General features: G+C 40.4%; 1 protein-coding gene across 3 annotated transcripts in view; it reads right to left on the reverse strand.

The window, feature by feature from the left end:
- LOC122808957 (semaphorin-3F-like) overlaps positions 1-26681 on the reverse strand; it is a 961051-nt gene that overhangs the window by 198930 nt on the left and 735440 nt on the right. For all 3 annotated transcript variants that reach the window (XM_044080116.1, XM_044080115.1, XM_044080117.1), the window contains one exon: positions 23145-23264. In XM_044080116.1, coding sequence (XP_043936051.1) covers positions 23145-23264 — 120 coding nt within the window. The remainder of the gene's footprint in view (positions 1-23144; positions 23265-26681) is intronic.

The following is a 26681-nucleotide window of genomic DNA, read 5'->3' on the forward strand; positions in this document are numbered from 1 at the left end:
ACTTACAGGCAGCTTCATATGGCTCATAGACTGGTCTCCAAACTTACAGGCAGCTTCACATGGCTCATAGACTGGTCCCCAAACTTACAGTCAGCTTCACATGGCTCATAGACTGGTCCCCAAACTTACAGGCAGCTTCACATGGGTCATAGTCTGGTCTCCAAACTTACAGCAGCTTCACATGGCTCATAGACTGGTCCCCAAACTTACAGGCAGCTTCACATGGCTCATAGACTGGTCCCCAAACTTACAGGCAGCTTCACATGGCTCATAGACTGGTCCCCAAACTTACAGGCAGCTTCACATGGCTCATAGACTGGTTTCCAAACTTACAGGCAGCTTCACATGGCTCATAGACTGGTCCCCAACTTACAAGCAGCTTCACATGGCTCAAAGACTGCTCTCCAAACTTACAGGCAGCTTCACATGTCTCATAGACTGGCCCCCAAACTTACAAGCAGCTTCACATGGCTCATAGACTGGTCCCCAAACTTACAGGCAGCTTCACATGGCTCATAGACTGGTCCCCAAACTTACAGGCAGCTTCACATGGCTCATAGACTGGCCCCAAGCTTACAAGCAGCTTCACATGGCTCATAGACTGGTCCCCAAACTTACAGTCAGCTTCACATGGCTCATAGACTGGTCCCCAAACTTACAGGCAGCTTCACATGGATCATAGTCTGGTCTCCAAACTTACAGCAGCTTCACATGGCTCATAGACTGGTCCCCAAACTTAGAGGCAGCTTCACATGGCTCATAGACTGGTCCCCAAACTTACAGGCAGCTTCACATGGCTCATAGTCTGGTCCACAAAGTTACAGTCAGCTTCACATGGCTCATAGACTGGTCCCCAAACTTACAGGCAGCTTCACATGGCTCAAAGACTGGTTTCCAAACTTACAGGCAGCTTCACATGGCTCATAGACTGGTTCCCAAACTTATTGGCAGCTTCACATGGCTCATAGACTGGCCCCCAAACTTACAGTCAGCTTCACATGGTGCACAGACTGGTCCCCAAACTTATAGGCAGCCTCACATGGCTCTTAGACTGGTCCCCAAACTTACAAGCATCTTCATATGGCTCACTGAATGGTCCCTAAAGTTGCAGGCAGCTTCACATGGCTCATAGACTGGTCCCCAAACTTACAGGCACCTTCACATGGCTCATAGACTGGTCCCCAAATTTACAGGCAGGTTCACATGGCTCACAGACTGGTCCCCAGCCTTACAGGCAGCTTCACATGGCTCATAGACGGTTCTCCCAACTTACAGGCTGTTTTACATGGCTCATAGACTGTTTTCCAAACTTACAGGCAGCTTGACATGGCTTATAGACTGGGCCCCAAACTTACAGGCAGCTTCACATGGCTCATAGACTGGTACCTAAACTTACAGGCAGCTTCACATGGCTCATAGACTGGTTTCCAAACTTACAGGCAACTTCACATGGCTCATAGACTGGTCCTCAATCTGACAGGCAGCTTCACATGGCTCATAAACTGGTCCCCAAACTTACAGGCAGCTTCACATGGCTCATAGACTGGTCCCCAAACTTACAGGCAGCTTCACATGGCTCATAGACTGGTCTTCAATCTTACAGGCAGCTTCACATGGGTCATAGACTGGTTTCCAAACTTACAGGCAACTTTGTGTGGCTCATAGACTGGTCCCCAAACCTACAGGCAGCTTCACATGGCTCATAGACTGGTCCACAAACCTACAGGCAGCTTCACATGGCTCATAGACTGGTCCCCAAACCTATAGGCAGCTTCACATGGCTCATAGACTGGTCCCCAAACTTACAGGTAGCTTCAAATGGCTCAAAGACTTGTCTCCAAACTTACAGGCAGCTTCACATGGCTCATAAACTTGTCCCCAAACTTACTGGCAGCTTCACATGGCTCATACACTGGTCCCCAAACTTACAGACTGATACACATGGCTCATACACTGGTTCTACCACCATAGCCATTCTTAGGCATAGTCCAACTAGGCGACCACGTAGGGCGCCGGTCTAGCCGTGGCACTTTTCCAGTATTTATACAGTGTCGGTAGAGCATGATGGGGACACCAGGTGGTGTGGTAGGGTTTGCCATGGAGCCCTTTTGGCTAGGGCGCCAGTTGACCTAAGGCCGCTCCTGTGTACCAGTTCTCAAATTCACTAACATCCTCATACATCTCTCATCTCATTAAACCCCAAACTCACAGGCAGATTCACATGGCTTATACACTGGTCCCCAAACTCACAAACATCTTCACTCAACTCATCTGTTGATCAGACCAGTTCGTAAAACTATAGGTAGATTTGCATGGCTCATCCTCTGATCACATCACTCCCAAGCTGCCAGGCAGCCACACTGCTGCACTATCAGTGATTGCATCACACTTCAAATTCTCAGGAAGCCTCATGTGGTTCATCCCCTCATCAAAATGCACTTGAAATTGGCTGGCAACTTATCAACTGATTGGGACAGTCCTCAAACTCACAGCAAACTTCATGTGCCACTTACAAACTTTGGTGTCTTTTTTTTTTTATTTTGATTTGTTTACCGGGATAGTCCACTGGGCCATTAAGAGCCCATTTTCAATGGAGGCCTGGGGAGAAAAGCTTCATATAGAACAAGTAAATCAAACTAGCATGAACAATCAAACAAGATTGTACAAATTAATTACAATGGGGCGGCCATGGTGGTGCAGCAGTTTGCATTGCTGCCTCACAGCAAGAGGTTCTCCGGTTCGATCCTCAGCAGGGGTGCCTTCTGTGCAGAGTCTGCATGTCCTCCCTGTGGTCGCGTGGGTTTCCTCCATGTGCTCCGGTTTCCTCCCACATCTCAAAGACATGCTGTAGGTGGATTGGACACTCTAAATTGGCCCTAGGTGTGAGTGTGTGCATGTGTGTGCCTTCTGTGGAAGGTTGGGCGCCGAGCTGGCGACTCGACACTGTAAAACTCTACTGCCAATCGTGAGCGGACAGGTGATCTGCTGTGGTGACCCCTAAGCGGGAAAAGCTGAAAGAAGAAGAAGTACAAAGTAATTACAATAAAAAAACAAGAGGTCTGGTGAGATAAGCTCCACAGCTTACAAGTAGAGAAACAAATATGAAGAATTAAATACAATTAAACAATTACAGTAACAAACAAGAGTCCTGGGAGATAAGCTCCACAGGTTAAGTTTAGAGACAAGCATGAACAATTAAACAGATTATTCAAAGTAATAACTAAAACAAGTAAGATAACTGGAGTTAACTAAATGCAAATGTACAACATTTTGGTAGGATTCACACAGATATTGTGTGTCAGGAAAAGGGAAAGTGAAATTGTACAAACGTTGCTAGATAGTAATACAGTGGGAAATAGATGTGGTATTCACTGAGTTGAGGGGGATGACGTAGGAAAAGTTAATGACGTGTTACATATAGAAAGAAGAGATCAAGAAGAAGAGGGATGTAAGAATGAGAGAGGAGGTATAATAAGTCAGAGGTGAGGTACAATTACATAGCCATTTGCAGGAGAAATAAGTATATAAGGAACTTTTAAAGGTTGGTAGGTTTGGATTGGATCTAAGTGATAAGGGAAGAAAATTCCAGATTTTTGCTACTGAGTGTGAGTATAGGACTTGCACTGCAGGTAGGTTAGGTTTATGCACCTGTAGAAGGTTTTGATTTTCAGATCTAAGGGACCTTATGGTTATATAGTTACTGAAAAGTGTAGTCAGGACAGGACATTCAGAGGGTTTGTTAACTAATTTATGAACAGTTGTTAACTGCATGTAGGATAGATAATTTGGCAGCTCAAGCCAATTTAGAGACTGTAGTGCTTTACAGTGGTGGGTGGAATATGTGGCATTGCTGGCAAATCTAGCAACTTTTTTGTAACATATTTATATTTTTGTCTGTATTGTAGAAGGTACATAAGTAAGTAACGAAGTTCCATGTGTTCGAGATGGTAATAGGTATGTGATGGCAAGGTATTTTTTACTGGAGGTGCTTAGAAAGTGTTTTTGTCTATACAGAAGGCCAAGCTTTTGATGAGTTTTTTTTTTTTTTTTTTTGTGCTGAATTTTACGTGTTTGGCTATAATGACCCCTAACAATTTAGTGTTAGATACTACCTCAATTGCTGTTTTGTTTTTGTTCTGAGAAAATATAGTGAAGTGCCTATGGTGATTTTTTTTTGTTATTTTGAGGTGAATAGAACTAGCTTAGATTTGTTTTGGTTGAGTAGACAGTGATTTTTGTAAAGCCATTTTTCTATGGAAGTGAAGGCAAGTTGTGTACTCTGCTGGAGGATGGGTAGAGAGTTGTCAGTGCAGGTGATAGTTGAATCATCTGCATATTGAATAATAGAGCCAAATTGGAGTGAGGAGTGTAGATTATTGATCTTCTTCTTCTTCTTTCGGCTTTTCCCGGTTAGGGGTCGCCACAGCGGATCATCTGTCCGCTCATGATTGGCAGTGGAGTTTTACAATGTCGAGTTGCCAGCCCGGCGCCCAACCTTCCACAGAAGGCACACAAACACATGCACTCACACCTAGGGCCAATTTAGAGTGTCCAATCTACCTGCAGCATGTCTTTGGGATGTGGGAGGAAACTGGAGCATCCGGAGGAACCCCCTGTGACCACAGGGAGGACATGCAGACTCCGCACAGAAGGCACCCCAGCCGAGGATCAAACTGGAGAACCTCTTGCTGTGAGGTGGCAATGCTAACCACTGCACCACCGTGGCTGCCCAGTGTAGATTATTGATAAATATGCTAAATAAGAGAGGTCCTAGTACTGAGCCCTGGGGAACACGTGTAGAGTTATGGAGCTAAGAGGAGAGTGAGGAGTTCCATCTAACTACTTGTTGTCTGTTACACAGGTAGCTTGTGAATCATTCAAGCACAGAGGGGGGAAGTCCAGTATGGGAAAGTTGATGTAACAGAAGTGAATAAAACACTATATAAAATACTTTTGAAAGGTCTAGAAATAGTGAGGACACTAATTTACCAAAGTCCCTAGCTTTGTTGACTGTATCCATGTAAGAAATTAGAGCGGTCATAGTGCTGTGACCTGGTCTAAAACCATGCTATGTAAGTGATAGAATTTATTTGTGAATGAGATAATTAAGAAATTGGGCTTGTATATATTTCTCCAGAATTTTTGAGATAGGAGTAAGAATTGCAATGGGATGGTATTTAGAGAGATTTGTGGGATCTCTGCCTTTATGTAGGGGTAGGGTAAAAGCCATTTTCCTGGTTTTAGTGACATAGGATTTAATTATATATCTGTTTATAAGTATGCTAATGGGTTAAGCAATGGCTTCTGCAACCAGTTTTAGATATTCTAAGGGTAAATCATCTGCTGCACTGAAGCCAGGTTTTAGTTTGAAAAGTAGTCATTTTATGGTAGCTGTAGGACTGGGTTTTAGAGTAAGAGAGGGTGTTTCTTGGGTAGAAGTAGAAGTGTAAGTGGAATTGAGACTGTACGAGGAGGAAGAGTGGTGGGTGGGTTGGACTGGAGATGTTGGTACAGAAGTAGCACAGGTTGTGCCAGAATGGAGTTGGGAGAAGTTAACTGTGATGTTAGTTATGGTATTAATAAAGTGGGTATTAAAGAGATTGGCTATCTCTGGATGATTTTTGTTAGAAAATAGGGTAGGATTATTTTTAGAGGTCAGGTTCAGAAGTGAAGAAATGGTGGTCCAGAATGTTTTAGGGTTGGTCATATTGTTAGATTGAAACTTTAGGTAGTATTCTTTTTTGTCTTTGGTGACCTATTTTTTAATTCTGAAGAATGGATTGACTTTTGTTTTTTGCCATTGTTTCCAGATTTTGTCTCTGGTTTGCATTATTTGTTTTGATGATTTGGTTAACCTAGAGGCATGGTTAGATTTACTTTTTTTTAGTCTGAGGGGGTGCAAGTTTGTTAAGAATTTCTAGAAAGGCAGTGTTAAAGAAGTTAACTGCGTTATCAAGGAGAATGGTCTTCAAGATATTCCAGTCCATTTGTTTCAAATGATTGTTAAATATTTGTGGGTTAAAGTTTGCCAGATTCTGTGTTTGTAGTGATGTTCTTTTTGAAGGGAAGGGGATGTTCTGACCACATAGGCTGGGAGATGTTCACTAAGTGTGTTTGACAGAGTACCTGCTGAAGAAATTTTATTTGGGTCACTGACAGTATCCAGTCTAGAGCATTTAATATTTCTTTTGTTGAATCTAGTTGGGGATGTAATTACCTGAGTAGTGTTAAATATGTTAACGTTACAGGGTGGGAATTTAGTGTAGAATTGTGACCAATTAGTATTAACAGCTCCCAGTTGTAACCAAAATGGTTTTCACTGTCACCTCACAGCAAGAGATTCTCCAGTTTGATTCTCCACTGGGATGCCTTCTGTGCAGAGTCTGCATGTCCTCCCTGCGTTCATGTAGGTTTCCTCCAGGTGCTCCAGTTTTCTCCTACATTACAAAGACATGCATCTGGAGCATTTCTTCCTGGGCCTTCGCTGAAAATTGGCTCGTTCCAAATCGAACCTTCCCAGTAAACAAATGTTAAATAAATAAACAAAATAAATAAATATAATAGTTTCATGACTGATTGTGGTGGAGATCCAGGCTAGGATATCTTCTAGAACAGGTATATTATTGGCTGGAGGAATATAAAGTACTACAATACAAAAGGTTTTGGTATTATTTATTTGTAAGAAAGATATTAGAATTTCTGCAGTAGAGGATTTGTGAATGCTGTTGGAGAAAGAGGTTATATAGTAGGATTTAGGAAAGAGGGGTTCAATACCTCATCCTTTCTTGTGGGGTCTAGCTGTGGAAGGAATTCTGTATTTTTGATATTAGGTTTGAGTCGGGTTTCTTTGGCAGCACTGATGTCAGGTTGGATGTGGGATCTCCAAGTGTGAACATCTATAATTTTGTTTTGGATATGTTGGAAGTTAAGTGTGACTAGATAGAGAGATTTTTGGGAGTAAGGTTGATGGGAAATTTTTGTTGAAGTAGGATCTGTGTTAGGTTGAATATCACCACTGAGAAGTATAGTTGATAAACTAGGTATATAAAAATGTGGCTGTTGGAGTTTTTTGGGTCTACTAAAGTGCATTCTGTGACTGACTGTATGTATTGGTATAGAAAGAAATTTAAATTTGGAGAAGAGTAGTGGGGATAGGAAAAAGGCTGGAAGATATATTAAAGTAGTACCTTGAGTGATGTAAGAGAGATGAAGTAACATGTGTGGGTATTGTGGGTATTGAGACAGGGTTAAGAGTGGTGAGCTGAGTTAGTGCAATGAAAAGTAGGAAATAATGTATATTTAGTAGTGAAAGTAAAACTGAGTTTGACATGTTAGAAATAATGTTACTTTAAATACTAGTAGGAGTATGAAGTAGTGTGGTTACGGTATTTGCAGAATTTTGTATAAAAGGAATTAGTAGAAGTATAACAAGTAGGTATTACAATAAGTGTAAAATAGAAAGTGTAGCAATATATGGAAGGGACGGGTTAGGAGGATGGTCTTGGGGTAGAGGTCATGGGGAGAGATGATGTAATGGTATGGTGATAGGTATGTTTGTAATTAAGGTTGTGGCTAAAAAGTATAAGATTAGGAGCAATGGGGTGTGTGGAATTTGGGGGTAGGGTAGGGGAGCAGAGTGAGCCCGAGTGGAATGAAGGCAAATGGAGTGGGTTAATCCATGAGTTAGACCAGGTAGCATCAGAGAAAAACAATCAGCTACAAACATCATGGCCCAAGTCAGTGCCCCAGTTCCCTTAGATAATTATAAAACATGTAAGTTAACTCAGTAATAAGGGAAGATATGTAAGAGTGGCTAAAGATTTACTTTTCTTGTTTATATTATTTTCCTTTCTTTTTTTTTCTTTCAAATGTATTATGCCTACAAAGAGAGATAAAAAGCAAATTAGTTATGGCTAAGGGAGGAAACAAAAAGAGTCTGAGTAGTGTGCACACCACTAGTCTAAATTACCCAACTTGTTATATTTAAATAGCTGAAACAATTGTTAGGACATACTCTGCAGGCACTTGAGAAAATGATTCCTAAACTTGTTGTAGTTGTATAAAGGGACAGGAGATCCAGACAGCCAATTTCAGTAGGGGAGAGACCCATAGGAAGATGTATTGGGGATCTGCCGGCACTTGAGAAAATGATGCTTCCTAAAGCACGTTGTAGTTGTAGAGAGGGGTAGGAGATCCAGGCAGCCAAATTCAGTAGAGAAGTGACATGTAGGAAGGTGTACTGGGGAGTGGCGAGCACACTACTACTATCAGGATGCATACAGAGTCCTGGAAAAACTATTTAAAAATGTTTCTCCTTTGCAAATGCTCAAATGCATCCAGTTTGTTAATTTCATCTATCATATGGTAAAGATTCAGAGGGAAAAAATTGTCTAAAGGGAATGTGGTAGCAAACCATATAACATGTTCCCATACATGGTCCCTTGGGTGACAGTAGCCTGATAGTAGTAGTTTTGATTTAATTTGACTCATTGTACTTATTTTTAGAAGTGACTCTCACTTATGGTTTTCAAAAAAAAATTAGTTTGCATTTACATTAGATGAAATCTGGGAATTATTTTTAAGTGCCGTTGCTAGTTATTACCACAATTTCATTATAAAGTTTCTTTGGCATCTATATCTTGAAAATTAAAAAAAGTCTAGGCACAGAGACTGATTATTCTAAATAATAAATATGAGCAAAAATACAGCTTCTAATGAAAGAGAGTTATGGCCTAAAAATGCATATTTTCATGAAAATCCCATGTTTTTTTCCAATAATTAAGCAATCCAAATGCAGGATTTATTGGATTTTTTTGTCTCTTGAAAAATAGAAAATCAGTGTCCCTGGTCATCAGTTCTGAAAGATGTAATTACAGGAACAGAGCAGGGGTGTCCTAAAGCTCTGAATGTATACTGAAGCAAATAAAAACAGACTTAAATGCAAAGCCATCTGACTTTGTTCAAAGTCAAGACCATTTATTATACTAAAGAGTGAAAAATGGAAGAAAGAAGACAAGGAATGAAAATGATGTAGCTGCTACTGCATAGCCCAAATAGAAGAAATATGATCCTTTACTGGACAAATATCAGTCATTGGTTCTTCTTGAATTTTGCAATAACACCATAGCCAATTAACCTGCTCCTAGACAGATTGTAACTTGAAAACACTTTGTGAAGCCTTCTTTCCACAAAACAAATGAAATGATTACTTCAGAACTTGTGCAGATTTACTTTCATCCTGAATTACCAGTAACATTAGCATACAGCTCTCTAACCTGTGACATTTTCTTGCATAGTGAATGTTGTCGTCAAAGCTGATCAATAACCACACTGTAATGCTATTGCAACCATTTAATCAATACAACAGACAGCATTAAAGATGCCACAGTATATTCACATACAACCATATCATAAAACACAGCCAGTAACCATTAAACGTTAAGCTAGTTGCCATTACCAAGCCTGTTCTAGCTAACCATTATAGGACTGGGTGCATGACCCAATCTATCTGAGATGTGGTGATAAACCCTTTAAGTATTGCCTCCCAACCCAAACACCTCTTGACATAGCCACCATTTAAATTTAACCCAACCTGCATGGTGAGTTTTGGCCACTGAGCACTAATAAGGGGAAAAAACAATTGGGGGGGGGGGGGCAGCAAGGCAGCTGCCAACCAGGCATATCTCCATGTCATTTCCCCTTAGCTGCCTCAAGCCCATGATAGCCAATTTCCCTAAAATAGCTTGTGAATTACATCTTTAAAAAATCCTCGATGGCCAGAGAGATGTCTAAATTAAACACATGAAAACCTGAATTGTGCAAAGGTACTCTGTCACTGGTATAAAAATCAGAGTCCATTTTGTCAAGATCTTTGTTATGGATTACTTTAAATCCAATTTGGCAAGCCACATGTCACTCTGAGATTAATAGAATACCTAGACATCTCAATTACTCCAGAACTCCTAGCTCCTTCCCAATTGATTCTCAGCACAATCAATGACCAAAACAAAACTACTTCTGAATACAGTGTGTGCAGCCTGTGCATATCAGATAGGATTCTGGCTAGCAGAATTTTTTTCGGGGCCCATGTCAAGTCATTTCAACAGAGGTGGATTACCAGAACCTTCAGCAATCTTCCATTTGATATAAACTGATGCAAAATCTCCCAAAATTGAAACCATAAAAGGCCCAAAATTCAAAGCAATGAACTAACCATTTGTTATGCTCTAATGAACCAGTGTGCTTGGCTGGATAGAACAAAGCCTGGATTGCATCTCTCTCAATAAAGGAATGTCACAACATCCAGATACCCTCTTTCCCTGAAATAGAAATTAAAGGGTTAATGTCTGATGTATGATAAGAAGGCATTAAGGACACTCATCTTCCTGTTTTTTGCATGACGTTAGCCGAATGGCCCTCTATGACTAAATCGCAAGTGCAGCCTATTCTAAAGGAGTGAAATTAATACCCCTGAGGATGTGTGCCTTACCCTTCAATGGCCTTCTGTAAGAAAAGGTTGACCTCTGTCAAACTAACAGGCTTGCCTCCCTCCCAAGTGAAGATCTGACCTGACCTAGCATCTCTAAGTGTGATTTTGTGCAGTAGCCTGAACCAGTGAACTGGGTAAAAAGCCAACCACCTCGACTTTTCTAAATGGACTTGCTGCTCTTTACTCACTTGGTCCATTTTGGATTTGGATTTGAATTTATCTAGTCTGATTGGAGAGTGGGAGGGATGAGGACCAGCCAAAACCTCTTCCAGAGGTGACCCTGTGATCACCATTGCACAATTTAGGTTTTTATTTGCTTAGTGTAGACATCTCTCTGGCCATAGCACAAAAGGCACCAATGCATATTAAAGTGAACAAGGCAACCAGGCTAGAAAAGGTAAGAAAATCAGGAAATGCACTATACTAACCCTAAATAATGATGATAAGAAGGTGATTCCCTATTGGCTTCCTGGAATCATTTGAAGCCCCTCAAATATTCTCCCAGCCCTTGACCAACTTGCCAGACAACCAATGACTATTGAAATCTTGAAGGCCCAACAAGCACGCCAACCAACCTAAAGCCACTAAGTGAACTAGTAGCATGTTCAGTGAATCTCATAGTGAGCTTCTGAAAACCAGGAATTGAAGGACCAAAGATCATACCCAGACTATGTGGCAATGAAGCAAGGGCCTATACAATATCTTGAAAATCTGGACTGATAATTAATATGTCTTCCTAGTGTTTCTGGCCCATGAACTTGCCAGCAATGATGTGGCTACTATTCTCCAATTAACCAGCCTTCATAGGAATTACAGTGCCTTTCAGTTCTGCATGCTTGGCCAGCCACTGAAACCTGGAGAACTGAAAATAGGAAAGGATATCAGCAATAGGATTGTGGTGGCCAGGCACATGCAAGCTAGAAAAATTCAAATTAATTTCTAAATTCAATATAACTAGAAGCCTAATGACAGAGTGCACTCATTTGGACATGGAAGACCGTTTGATGAGGGCATGGATAATCACAGCATTGTCTGAGTGAAATTAACCTCTGCTGTTGCTTAAGTTGTCCTTCCACACAAGTGGCTACCTATATAGAGAAGATCTCCAGGAATGTAATATCCCTCCTCCTATCTTGTGACCAAGAAACCAGCCATTTTTCCACGAATCAGCTATCTTGGAAGCAACCTTCCATACCAAGCCCTCCTGCTGCATCTGTAAAAAAGATGAAGATCACTGGAGGAAACTCAAGGTGATTGCCAGAATGACTTGCCATTGAATTGGTTCAAGATCGTGAACCAGAGACAGAGGTCTTCTTTAACCCATCTGGTCAGATGAACCCTGTAATGCTTGGGTTTGTTTCCTTTCAGCAAATCAGAAATGGACCAGATGATTGTCCTGCCCAGTGAAACTGCCCTGTGGACAAAATTCAATACCCCATGAATCTGCATGATTTCATCAGTGCAGGCTTTACTGGCTCCTAAAAATTCAAAATTAAATTAAATGCCTAACCTGCTGTAATTTGCTTGGCAGAAGTTTAAAAGGCCTATCAGTGATATTGACTAATTAAACCTCCTGACTTGTCATTGACCAATGTAACTCCTAAGCTAAAAGAAATCTCTTTGAAGACCATCATACCCTCGACTGCCCCTTTCTTTCCTTCATCCACTATCAAATAAATCTAGGTAGTGGATCGTTGACTGGGTGCCCTGCGCTGCCAACACCAATGCAAAACTGTGCTGAACTGTTCAAATGTAGCACAAGCCACCAAGTACTGCATGGGCATATAGGTGTTAAAAAAGAGATTCCTATCAAGCTGAAATCCCAAATATGGCCAGTCCTCCTGCTAAATGGGAAGACATTGGAATGCTAACTGGATGCCCAATTTGCAAAGCCAGTGGTTGGAATAGCCCAAGATGGGCTACACTACCTGATCCAAGGAAGAGTAATGCACCTAAAGCTGGTCTTCTTCTATGAAATCAATGACTGAGAGGTGGTGAATCAGCCTGTACTCACCTTCCTGTTTCTTAGAAACTAGACCAATGGGAGAAATTTTAAAAGCAGGCCAGGGAGGCATGGAAAATGCACTAATTTCGCTGCTAGCTGCCCATTCTTTTTCAATTAGATTAGCTGTAATGTCTTCAAGCCCCTTAATTGATGAAAGGTTTCTAACTGACTTCAAATCTAATGAAACTAAAGAACCAATCTTGACACCTTTATGGAAACCTTTGAGAATGACTGCAGCAGCTCTTCTGTCTATCCACATAAACTGTGTCAATTTATTTAGTCTGATTGGATAGCGAGAGGGATGAGGACCAGCCAAAACCCCTTCCAGTGGTGATCCTGTGTCCATGAAAAAACTGCTTGTCTCTGGAAGAGTTATCTTGTGTCCCCTCAAGGCTTTCCTCAAAGTGAGGCAAGGCAATGCCATGCCTTATCTATGCTATGATCCCCCAGTACCTAGGTGCAGATTGACCTTTCCCATAACCAGAACACAAGTGAGTGAACTTACAAAGCAGCCAAAGGCACTTCCCAGCAGAACTTACCCTCCCCATTGCTTCTACTAAATCTGTCCATCTCAGGGGTTCTTGGCTTGTCCAACATAGCACTTATCCAGATGTGTTTCCACCTGAGGGAGTTGTCTATTTCTTTTAATTTCCTGAATCGCTGATCATAAGTTGACCAGCCTGAGCTCCCTTAGATGTGGTGAGCTTCCCAAATGGCCAAAAAGTAGGCCAGCAAAGACAGTGCCTGGCTGAAATCCTTTTCTATAATCACACTCATGAAGACCATGAAGACTAATGACCACTTATTCCAGTTATTTACTGTTGCCCTAGCTGAAACCTTTTTCCCAATGGCTACAAGAGCTGCCATCAAATCCTTGTTAGTAACATTATAAGCATCAATAATGCACTGTATTCCTTCTGTATCCAAGTCATTTATCTCCATGGATTCTCCTTCGTGAATCTATTCTTTAACTCTGGTGGGGAAATGAGCCACGATGTGAGAGCTGGGGAGGTGGAAACTGAAAGAGTCAATGTAGCCATGGGCAATAAGAATTGAGTAACACTAACACCTGGATCAGATGCTACAGTACCCTTAGAAGAAATGACAGTCTTGGACCCACTTTGTAGGTTGAGTAAAGGTGCAGATGAAACCTGACCCAACTCATCCCCCTCTTAGCTCCCCAGGAGAGAAAATGGGGGAGGTGCCAAAGTTCCTTTCTAATGCTAGGTCAAATAATCTAGCTCTACCTTCATCTGACAAAGAATTAATAAACTCCTCCAATTATTCCTTGGAAGATTGGTCTCTATCATTCAACCCTACACCTGGTAACTCTCTCATGTCATTAACTTCAGTTTCCCATGGGCTTCTGCCAGTATTGCTGGATTAACCCTTGGACCTAAGACATCTCTTTGTTTCCCTTCTTGACCTCTTGGAAGGGATGGGCCTGTCCACCAACTCTTCATCTGGATTTTCCACTACTCTCTTCCAATAGCTCTGCCTTTGTTCAATCGCCTGCACCGCTTCCAAGTTGGAAAGCAAACCTTGGGCTTTATTGACAGGCATAGCCATCAGTCCTTAAAAATGTGAACTGGAGAGGGACCTACAAAATAAAGAAAGGTTAGGACCATATCTGCCCGCTTCAACCAGGTGGGGGAAAAAAGCCTACATCCTTTATTAAACGAAAGTTGCAGTGAAATAATAAATATAGTATAGTTCAGATACTGAACTGCCTGAATTCCAAAAGTGGCACCAACATCCTATGTATGACTGGATGCCCTGCATCGGAGTTCTAGAATGCCACCACTTACTACACTGAACACCTTAATCTGCATTCACACATGTCCTTAATACACACAACAGGGTCCTTTGAAAGGAAAAAAAATCACTTCAATTATTGTCATTACTTATTAAGTGCAATCACTACCTCACTTTAAAAACATCAGATAGAAAATTAAATGCAGAACTAAAATTTAGTTCCCTGTTGAACAGCCTGCAACATCTCCTTAGAACTAGAATGTAGTAAGATACAAATCAAAGTACAATTAGAATTACTGTCTGTCTGCACTCAGCAGATGGCACCAAAGTTCTCTGTAGGTGGGATGTCCTGCTGCTGCAGAGTTCCAGAACACTGGCACTTTACAACCAAGGACTCCTTAATTACCCCGCATTAGGCTTACCACCTTTCTAATGCACTAAGTGTAGAAATGTGAGACTCTGCAGGACAAAATATAGCCACAGCCATTGCAAAGGACAGAACCCCACTCCTCTGCCAAAATAAAAGCCCATTCTTGTAGCATTAAAGTTGCATATGCTATTTCATATAACATTTAGGAGTTTCAGATACAAACAACTGTTTTATGCAACTATCAAAGAAAATATAGGAAATACTTCTAGTTCTAAAATTTCAGGACACCTGCCATCCGGCAGTCCTCTTCACAGGACACAATTGCCCAAAGATGGACTGTCCCTCAAAAAAAGCCACAGGTGGTAACCCTACCTGCATGTTCCTAGTAAAAAACAAATCAGGTGCTTTAACTTGATGGTAACATCAGCATGAAACCATGAAAAAGTAATATAACATCTCTTGGAAAAAAAGCAGTTCATACTTTAAATCTATCCTAACTTATTAAGTGCAATTCATCACCATTTTTCAATTTTATTTAACATTTGTTTACCAGGAAAGTCCGACTTGGAACGAGCCAATTTTCAGCTGAGGCCTGACGAGAAATGATCCAGATGCATGTTTTTGTACCATGGGAGGAAATCAGAGCACCTGGAGAAAGCCCACACAAATACAGGGAGGACATGCAGACTCTGCAGAGAAGGCTCTCCAGCCAAGAATTGAACCGGAGATCCTCTTGCTGTGAGGCGACAGTGTTAATCACTGCACCACCCAAAAACACCAGACTTGAAGGAAACAAGAGAGCACAGCCAAAACTAAGACAGGTGCAGGGAGGTCCCCAAAAATGAGGACAGATGAAATGCAGAACACTGCACACTACTCTCATCCCAAACTCCCATCAACCATCAAAAACATGTCACATTAACTTGTAAGACTGATAGAATTAGAGTATGCAAAGTAATGCATATAATCTGAAGTAAAACAAGAGCATAACTCGAACAACTACTCTATTGTCAGCAGCAGTTCACCACCTTTTCTCAAAACCCACAGTCCTCAAAATTCACTACCTTTTCCACAATGGAACAAAGGTGCAAGGCAAGCAGCTGTGACCAGACCTCATTCCAAAAAAAGCAGTGTGTGACACAGCCATTGCACCATTCAGGATTTACTACCCATCGCCTACCCAACAACAGTCAGCCTGATGAGGGAGCAAGAAAGCAAGGACAAAATTGAAGTCAAACCAAGGGATGTCCTTGAACTCTTTGACAGTGAGAGGTGTGTCAGACACCCAAACATATGAGGGCATCCCCCATTCAGAAACAGAACCCACTGCTCCATCATCAATGTCTAGATGTGCCTCACCCAAGCAACTCCACATTTGTGCTCACTACATGGCATTATTCTTATTATGATTATTTATTTTTTTATTTTATTTTTTTATTTTTATTTGCAATGAACCCTTTGCCTAGTTTCCCTGCACTTTAAAAGACTTCCCAAAATGGCAAAACCCAAACAGGCAGAGCTCATATCACATTATGTCTGCCAAATGCAGAAAAAGCTACAAAACCCCAAGCCAAAGATTACTCATAGAGGTGCGCACCCATACAGTCACTGACAGCTGGTTCCATCTACTCATTCCCTCTGAGCCGCTTCCGAAAACTGTTGGGAGGACAGCATTGCTCTCCTTAAAAGGCAGGCGACCAAGTACCTGCCCCTAAACCTAGCTCTTGGACTATGCAACTTATGGATAATTCGTCCATGTTAGAGAGAAGACTGAAGTTCTGGCTCCATAACCTGAGAATGCATCAAAGTGCAAGTCTTCCCACACAGAAGGGAATGCTTGTGCATTATTCTGAAGTACAAAAGCATTCCTTGCATATATGTATGCCTGACAAGTTAAGCTAGTGACTGATCATTAGTTTTTCTATGCTCATTACTATTGTTTTTTTATTTACCCGTGCAAAAGCATTCTAAGCATGTTTTTGGCACAGTTGCAGTGCTGTGATCTTTTCCTGGCAGGGTGTGAGTATGTCACGTGACATAACAAAACATCTCTCCATTGTTAAGCAGGTATTCCATCTATAATTTCTCTAACTCTGCCATGTTATAACACTCATCTTTCTTTACATGCATTTCATATTTGTGTGAGAAGTATGCACAGAATAAACTGAGTCATTTGACATTGGAAAACATATAGAAATAGACATTCCTTACTTGAACTTAACCTCATGGAAAAAAATTCTTCCTACCTCAAGTATGAACTGAGTACAAAAAAAGAAATGTGGACATCTGAAGAGCTACACAAAGCAGTCATTCACACATGAGAGCTGCTAGCTTTTTCATCACAATAACCATGCAGGAATAGTCCACATAAAAATTCTTGGACACGGCCATACTGAACCTATAAAACTTAACTGAAACTGAGTATAGTGGTCCTCAACTCAATAAGCAAAACATACCAAATGTATTGTTTGCTAACCAGAATATCTAGCATAAAAGGTAGTTTTTTTCTTCTTTTTACTTTGCCTCTGCATCTCTCACGTAAAATAACAAAACTGCAGCATCCTGAAGAAAATGGCAATTTCATGACATGGCTGCATCCTATTAAATGTGAAACTCTTAAAAAAACATTGCTTCAGAGTTCTGGTCAGTGGGAATAGATGGGTTAACCCTTTCTAGTGAACTGTCTGTCTTTAAGCCACAATTGCTGGCTATGTCAGTATACACAGACAGAAGAAATGGCACACAATTGCAGTGGCACATTCTCGGTTTGCTATGTCTAACCATCATCTGTGGGAATGTCAGACTAACTCATGGTAACACTTCATGTAGATTGTATTTCACTATTCAACAAATATACATTCTTTGTATTATTAAATTTACTGATTTCTTCTCTGTGAGTAACAGATTTGCAAAGAATGGGTTTTATCAAAACCACCTTCACAAGATCTGACTTACTAATGCAACACATAAGTAAAACTGTACTTCAGTTTACTTGTAATTTATGACCGTTTTCTTAAACAGAATTTTATATGCAGATATTCAGACTACATGCAAAATGTGCCACTGCTGAAAAAACCTGGCAGACGTTTTCTTAATAAGAAGAAAAGAACCATAGGCAGCAGCTATCAGCATGGAAATATATGTTAAGGTTTAACTTGAAAATGTGGCTAAGTAATGTCCAGCATACAGTCAGAGACGGTGAACAAACTGAGCAACAAAAACACATCCAATGAGATAAAATTGTCATTAGAATGGGAAGAACCAGTATCATTTGAGGATCACAGAATAAATCCTGAGCTGGACTGGTGAAGTGAGGCCTGTTTATTTAGACTCTGTAAAAGGCAAACTAAACTTCTGATTCAACTTCAACATGATGCTCAGGTTTCTAAATAAGATGACAGTAACAACATACAGCTCTATGTGTTGTTAACAGGGCAATATGGCCTCCAGAAGAGCTCAGTGTTATCTGATAGTACACTTTGTACAAGATATAGCACTATGTGTTGTTAACGGGGCAGTATGGCTTCCAGAAGGGCTCTGTGTTATCTGATGGTGCACTTTGTACAAGATATAGCACTATGTGTTAAAAGGGCAGTATAGCCTCCAGAAGGGCTCAGTGTTATCTGATGTTACACTCTGTACAAGGTACAGCACTATGTGTTGTTAATGGGGCAGTCTAGGCTCCAGAAGGGCTCTGTGTTATCTGTTGTTACATTTTGTACAAGATGCAGCACTATGTGTAGTTGACGGGTCAGTATAGCTTCCAGAAGGGCTTAGTGTTATCTGATGTTACATATTGTACTTTATCTTTGGTTAAATAAAAATATGCTTGCAATAGTTTCCCTGCAAATGTATGAGTGTATTTCTGTTAATACATAAATAAGTCAGACAGTAGCTGTCAGAGACTAAAAAGAGAATTAAAGAGTTAATGAGACAGTATGTGTGTGTGTGTGTGTGTGTGTGTGTGTGTGTGTGTGTGTGTGTGTGTGTGTGTGTGTGTGTGTGTGTGTGTGTGTGTGTGTGTGTCAAGCATTTTATAAAGGAAGGTAAAGGAGGGCAAAATGACAGGCATCTTAGGGTTAACAGATGAAAAACTGCAAGCATGTAAGAAAGAAATAGATATTAATAGAAAAAGTATGTTTTGGGGAGTTGAGTAGTAGCTCTGCTGTATGTATGTATGTATGCACACATGCATGTATGTTCTCTCATTCAACACATACATAGATTAGACATTCATACCTATTTTTATTTTTTACAAGAATCTTCAAACCATCTCAAACTGCAATTTGGGGGCAAAAGAGAACACAGACAATAATTATTACTTTCACACCCTATCAATCCAGCAGTTATGTTGATGAACAAATAATCAACATTATTAAACAAAAAACTCCACTCCCTAGAATCTCTCTATCCTAGACAATGCTGATGTCTGTGCATTCCTGAGACATGGTTTAAAGCTGGAAAGAGCACTCCAACAGTGCAGGGTTATAATGCCTTCCACACATTTAGACCAGCTACTTCACAGGCATGAGCTAAAGGTGGAGGTGTCTCTATTTACATCAGAAATAAACATACTTCAAGGCTGGCCAAACAGGACAATGCAATTGAGCTGCTCCATGTTCAAATCACCATAGGTAAAATCCAGTACCTCTTCCTTGCAAGCTATAGGTCCCCCTCTATGACCCAGGCAACCCATACCATGTATTTAAACTTATTAGAAACACTAACCATTCAACCCAATACCATATCCATGGGTGACTTTAATTACCCCACTATTAACTGGAAGTCCTATATGACATCAAAAGTATATGCAAAAAGATTCCTGGATTTTGTAAACACAAACTCCCTGAACCAGATAGTCAATACACCAACCAGGGGTGCAACCATACTGGATCTCGTCCTCACTAATATGGGAGACTGTTGCACACCACCTACTATAATGCCTTCCCTGGTAAGGTCAGACCACAAAATGATCTCCTTTGAAGTAAAAATAAAACCTGGACCCTCATCTAAAAACTGGAATATTCAGGAACTATCCTAAGGCTAATCTCCTGCTATTAAATGAGAACCTGGTAAACTATCAAGCCCCATAAACACTGAGAACACTTCTGCCTATGCATGTTATATAGCTGCATATAGGCAGCTGTACCCAAAAGAAAGAAGTACATAACTAACTCAAAAAACAAGCTACCCTGGTAGAATCACAAAATCAATCAGCTGTATAACAGGAGGAAGAAAATCATGGCAAAGACTAGGAGGTACAGCACCCAGCAGGATAAAAGCACTCCCATCAAACTAAACAAACAATTCAGAGGATAAATAAAGTCTACCAAAGGCAAATTTGAGGTAAATTTGGCCTTCCAGGCCAAGGACAACCACAAGGCATTCTTTAGCTATGTCCATAACTTCAAAGGCAATACACAATTGTTTGCAGAGATCATTGTAAATGGAGCCACCTATACTGAGCCAGAAAATATAGCAAACCTCCTGGCTGATGAATTCAGCTCCAACTTTACCCCTCTCTCCACCTCAACCTTCCCTCAAGAAATATCATCAAATGGATCTAGGATTGTTGAACAAAACTTCAACATCCTGAATCCACAATAACCAAACACACTTTAACAAAAGCGCTTTCACTAAAAAAACACTTTCATTAAAGTGTGTTACAAAAAAAAAAAAAAACAATAAATCTACTTTTATGCAGGGGGGCAAGCCCCCCTGCACCCCCATGTGGGGGCTGTGCCCCCACACCCCCTACTTTAATATTCTCACTCCGAGGTCACACTAGAGTGGGGAAAAGGGAATTTTCCCTTATCTGCACCGTAGTGCGACCGGCATAAAGAGCATACTTATCCGAAAGTGCTGCTTCGGTGAACAGCACTTTCGGTTAAGTATGTTCGTTGATTTCTGCTTCGATAGAAAGTGCCGTCAGGGATCAGTACGGATCCCCATCAAATATAACTCCCCCTACTATCACTAGGGAACAGGTCCTTAATGCTCTCTCTAAGACCATGAATACTGCATCAATGGGCCCAGACAATATCCCAGGATGCCTTCTATGAAACATGACTTATGTGGGCCTCTGGAATTATTTTTTAACTGTAGCCTCCAAACAGGTTTCATGCCTCATGAATGGGCAAAGGCAACAGTCATCCCTCTGCACAAAGATGGGCCATCTACAGACCCTGGAAACTACAGTACCATAAGTTTCACTAGTCTTATATGTTGTTGTTTGTCTTTCGGCTTTTCCCGGTTAGGGGTCGCCACAGAGGAACTCCGGTCTGCTAATGATTGGTAGTTAGGTTTTATGGTGTCAAGTTGCCAGCCCGATGCCCAGCCTTCAACGAAGGCACACCCATTCGACGCATGTCTTTCAAACGCCCACTCGGCTGCGGGGAGGACATGCAGACTCCACACAGAAGGCACTCACAACCCAAGTCGAGAATTCGAACGGGAGAACTTCTTGCTGTGAGGCAACAATGCTACCGCTGCACCACCACGGAAGTACAAAAGTCTTATATGTAAAGCAATGAAAAGAATTATCATGGTGATGATCAATAGAGATATAGTAAATCTCCAGACACTGGACCCAACTCAGTCTGGTTTTGTCAAGGGCAGATCATGCCTAATCAACCTGGTGGACTTCTTTGAGAAGGTCACCAAAGCAATGGATGAGGGTAAAATCATTCACACTGCCTACCTTGACTTGGCCAAGGCATTTAACACAATACTCCATTCAGGCATTGCTGACAAACTCAAGAGGTTATGTACAAACCCGTATGTCACCCAGTGGCTGACAGACAGGAGCCAGGAAGATAGAATTGTGTAGTCAACCTCTACAAAGAGGCCAGTCACAAGTGAAGTCCCTCAGGAATTAGTCCTTGGACCGCTCCTTTTTGGCATTTACTTCTCAGAAGTCAAGGCCAATGTCAGTGATCTCTGGCTGACTAAATTTCCAAATGATTGCAAATTAGGAGCTGTCATTGAATCTCGCACTGACATAAATGTTCTCCAGGAGGGGCTGACACAGACAAACAACTGGTGTCAGAGCCATGGACTAAAACTAAATGCCAAGAAACACATAATAGTATCCTTTGGGAAGTCATCCATCCCTAGTAACTATCTTATTGACAACACACCCCTTGACCAAGAAGTCAGGGAGTTAGGGACACACATAGATAACAATTTATCCTTTGATCATCACATGTCTACAGTGGTGAGGAAATCATTCTATGTTGCGCATCTTATAAACAAAGGTATGGCATCTAAGTCCGATGAAGTCATTGTTTCACTGTATTTGGCATTCATCAGACCTATAATTGAGTACAATGCCCCCTTTGGTATGTACCAATCAGGCATATCCAACAACTGGAATGTCCACAGAAGTTCCTCATTAAAAGAATACAGGGCATAAGTAATATGTCCTATGCAGACTGCCTCAGGGCCCTATCCCTGTATTCTGTCTCCTACAGGCTTTTGAGGGGAGACCTATGCCTGGCATACAGGGCATTAGCAGATCCCATGCTGATGGACCTCCTGCATATCCACAAAACAAACAGCACCAGAATTACGCATTCTAAAGACTTAAACCTTGCCTGTGATATAAATAGGAGCTGCAGGAGAGACAAGTATGTATTCCAGAGACCATCCGTCTATGGAACAGGCTTCCCATCCATGTGAAGCAGAGTTCTCTCTAACCCAATTCAAGTGCAACATGCACAATTGGATGGGAAACTGGAAATTCATCCCTGGTTTGGCATCTATGCCTCTAATGGACACAGGTAACCTGTAAATGGTTCATCTCCCAGGCCCAGGCTTACACTTATCAAGGGTATCCAAACTTGTCAGATAACTGGGATGCATGGCTAGGCTTAAAAAGGCCTAACCTAATAAATACTTATGAACCTATCAGATAAACTATCAGTGAAGGCCTATACAAAAGTGTTTCCCTACAGGTTTAAAATGTCCAGGTTTCATGGCAATGACAAGTAAAAAAATTCAGTGGGTCCATTATAGATAGGAAGCAGTAAATCAGTCTCAGCAAGCAGACATCACATGACAGAGTACTCTGTAACTTTGGTGACATTTTATGCATGCAATAGTAGAGTTAGCCTGCACATCAGAGGAAAGAAACATCATATTCTAAGCATACACACATGAAAGGGCATTTCTTGTGCTTTTAAGGACAAGTCAGAAAGTTATGTGTAAATGTAAAAGTCACTTCTATTGACAGATAAAATACTGTAATAAATAAAATGGTTCTATGAAGGAAAGGAACATCGTATTCAAAACACACACTCATGAAAGGGCATCTCATGTGCTTCTACTAGGAATCTTGGACAAGTCAGAAAGTTGTCATTTGTACAAGTAAAAGTCACTCCTCCTGACAGATACTAAACCGTACATATTAAAATGGTTCAACAGCTGTAACAATGCACGCCAGAGAAGTAATCTTTAACAAAGAGATTATCTTTTAACTCATGCTTTATTTATGTATTGCTGGCCTCCCACCCTGTCCATCTTACCTCAGACCGCCAGCCTCTGTTAATGAAGGTGCACACAGGACTGTAGGCTCCAGTGCCACACACATACAGGTGAGTCCGGTTCCATGGTTCAATCAGGCAGATATAATTAGCACATTCACCCTGCCAAAGAGTACACAAAATATAAGCAAGAGGAACAAAGAAATTGTGCACACTTACATTATGGAAAAATTACAGAAAAGGAGGAAAATAAAAGTACACTATGGTCTTATGCACGTCTTATAAACTAATATAGTTAACAGGTTCTTGTATGATCTGTAAGACTATTAATACAATTCCTTCTTCTGTATAAATATACACTGATACTTATCCTCTCATTCTGACTAGTACATTCCCCTCCATTTTGTTCTGGCAAATCAACAAGTTCTGTTTATCCTGTTATAGGACCAGAGAGTTACAGGTTCTGGTGTGTCTTTGGTGTAGTGACAACAGCCATATACACACACACACACACACACATATATATATATATATATATATATATATATATATATATATATATATAGAGAGAGAGAGAGAGGGGGGGATATATATATATATATATATATATATATATATATATATATATATATATACATATATATATATATATGTATACATATATATATATATATATTTGCATAATGTCATTTGACCATACAAAAAGATCTGCTTATGAAGCAGTTTTAATTATACAGTGGGCATAAGCAGTTAATGAAAATTCATAAATGCAGCTGACAAAACATACTTCTCTTCTTCTGATAAAAAAAAAACTTTATTCAGGTGAAGAAGTGTTAGTTAATATCAACACATAAATTATAGTGGAGGAAAGTATCACTTATAGTCAGATAAACTTAGACCTGCTATCATCACAACACCATGATATGTCTGAAAGCAAAATTAAATTGTAAAAGCATACTACCATACATGTCTATTAGAACAATGACACAGACAATGTAGTAACACAAACATCCAGGAGCCAAGCAGGGCAAATCAAACAGTTCTCCATCAAAGATTTATTGATTTGTTTTCTTGTATTAGTAATAGTAATTGTAACAGTTACTCTAGTGTTGTACAGTATATGTTCGTTTATTCGTTCCAATGTCTGAGGTATGCTGCTCAGAAGTGTGATGAGTCTGCAATAGGTCTGGGTAATCAGTGGCTATACTAAAGTAATGTCACATATATCTGCTCCTAGAGAAGTAGCCATGTCTGATTATTAGTTTATCAACAGTTTGGATTTTATGCCATACCAGGCACCTTAGAGACATATACCAACTTTAAAACTTCACTGGGATGCACATCCCCTATGACTTCAATTTCATCCTGACAGAACAGTTGATTTTTCTGCATAATTACTGCTAAAGTTGCCCATTGTTTGTCAAAGTTTGAGGGCAGGAAACTTGCGCTAAATTGGGGGACTCTGCAACATTTCATTAACTGCTTGTTAATTTAAACTCCCTGCTGCTGTGAGTGCATGGTATCAGACTATTTAACCTGGCTGTTCTGTTTTGGAGTGCAGTAGTTGCTTATCAACCCTCTTCTTTAACAACTTTATGTACTTCGCTTGCTTATTTTTCTATTTTATGATTGATTCCCCATGAACTTATTATAATCGTTTAATTAATTACAATAGTATTGAAAATAAGGGTCTATATTAGAACATCGAAGTTTCAAAACTTCAAATGTTCTAATATCGACCCCTATTCAGCGAAAGCTGAAAACATCAAACATTCTTAGGGAAAAAAATTTGCTGTTCCAAAACACATACACGCAACACAAGAACACCAAACAAACAGCAATCCACACACATACACTTAAAATCTTACACCTAACCCTACACTAAACTATACACGCACACCACTAACTATCCACTTACCTTAACCCAAACCCTAACCCTAAGGTCTGTCACTATCGCACACTTACCTCACCCACGCCCTAACCCTAACTCACCTACCCCGCCCTAACCTTCACGTCCACACAATCACACACATACCTAACCCACACCCTAACCCTAACTAACCTAACCCGCACTCAATCACACACTTACCTGAACCCGCCCCGTAACTTTCCACCACAGCGCTGAAAATACTGAAGCAACAGAAATGGGCAACCAAATTCTTTCTCTAGGAAAAAATTTGGTTTTCTGTTGCTTCGATATTTTCAGCTTTCACTGAATAGGGGTCGATATTAGAATATTAGAAGTTTTGAAAATTCGATGTTCTAATATAGACCCAAAAATAAAGGAAAATAGTCATAGAAATGATGCATGCTAAAAAAGGAAGAAGTCAAGAGAGAAAGAACAGGTATGGCATGGCTTGTTTTCAGATAATTTGAATAGTATGCCAGAAGGAAATGAAGTAGAAATACACTGCTGTGTGAAAAGCTATTTCTGTCATGGATTTGAATACTTAACTGTGACTGCTGCACTGTATCTTTGTATCCCTTTGCATAAGGCAAAACTGTTGACGTAGTTTATCTTGTGTGAAGTTGTTTTATTTTTAAATGGGCTTCATCAGAACACTGGACTAGCAGTACAGAGGAAGGGAACCTCTTTGTGCTTTGGTGCTGCTACTGGCTTAGACTCAAATACTTTGCAGGCATCTGAGAATCAACTTGGGCGAGGTAGACATCAAGTTGATATTGACCCTCTTTCCTTTTTTGAAGAATACATACAGACTATGATTCCACAATACAAATGACAAGTAGAAAATAATACACCAGTGGAAATCAGTAATGTTAGTGAAATCAGATGTACGAATGTAAGCCTACATGGTAATATCTGCATGTTATATCACTAACTATCCATGTTTCCTGGTGAGATCAAGGGTTATTGCAACAAAGTAGCATATACAAGATGTTAGGTACATCAACCATTGTACCTCACCGTATCTATCAACCTGCAGATTTTGAAATTATTTACAAACGGTCTTGAAAAATATTTACATTCTGCCAAAAATCTGAACACCTAATTAAAATGACATTTGAATACCAAATAGCACAGAATTCTTCCTACTTCCAGTAACTCTGCATGGTATTACTCAGAAACACAAGTTTAAAGAACTGACAGTGGTAAAAATTAAACAGACACATAAACATATTATCAGGGAAACAATGTAAAATATGTAGACTCGAATAAATTATACTGTAAAAGTTGACTTCAGAAACTCATTTATTTTTGCTTCTGAAAAAGGAAGATATAAGATGTGGACACATTTTCTTTGAAGTACTGGTGCCTCCGGTACATTGGTCACTTAATCTGGCTTTCTCTGTACTATAACAGCTTCAAAATAATTTATGATGAGGGAGAATTTAGAAAAGAACTGTGTGAAGGAAGGGGTTAATCAACTCTGAAAATAGGGAAATAACTAAAAATAGAGACATCATGTGCAGGGGTGAATCTAGCCTAAATAGTTGCACCCCTCCCAAACAAGTACATATGAGTGATGTACCCCCACCCATCCATTCTTTGTCTGGATTTCTGTCTAGTCTTGACACCTTTATGGAAAAAGGAAATGTTAAGATAGAGAGGGTGGTACC

Source organism: Protopterus annectens, chromosome 8.part0 (assembly GCF_019279795.1).
Source record: "Protopterus annectens isolate FY-2018-M chromosome 8.part0, PAN1.0, whole genome shotgun sequence".
In the NCBI taxonomy this organism is placed as follows: Eukaryota; Metazoa; Chordata; order Ceratodontiformes; family Protopteridae; genus Protopterus; species Protopterus annectens.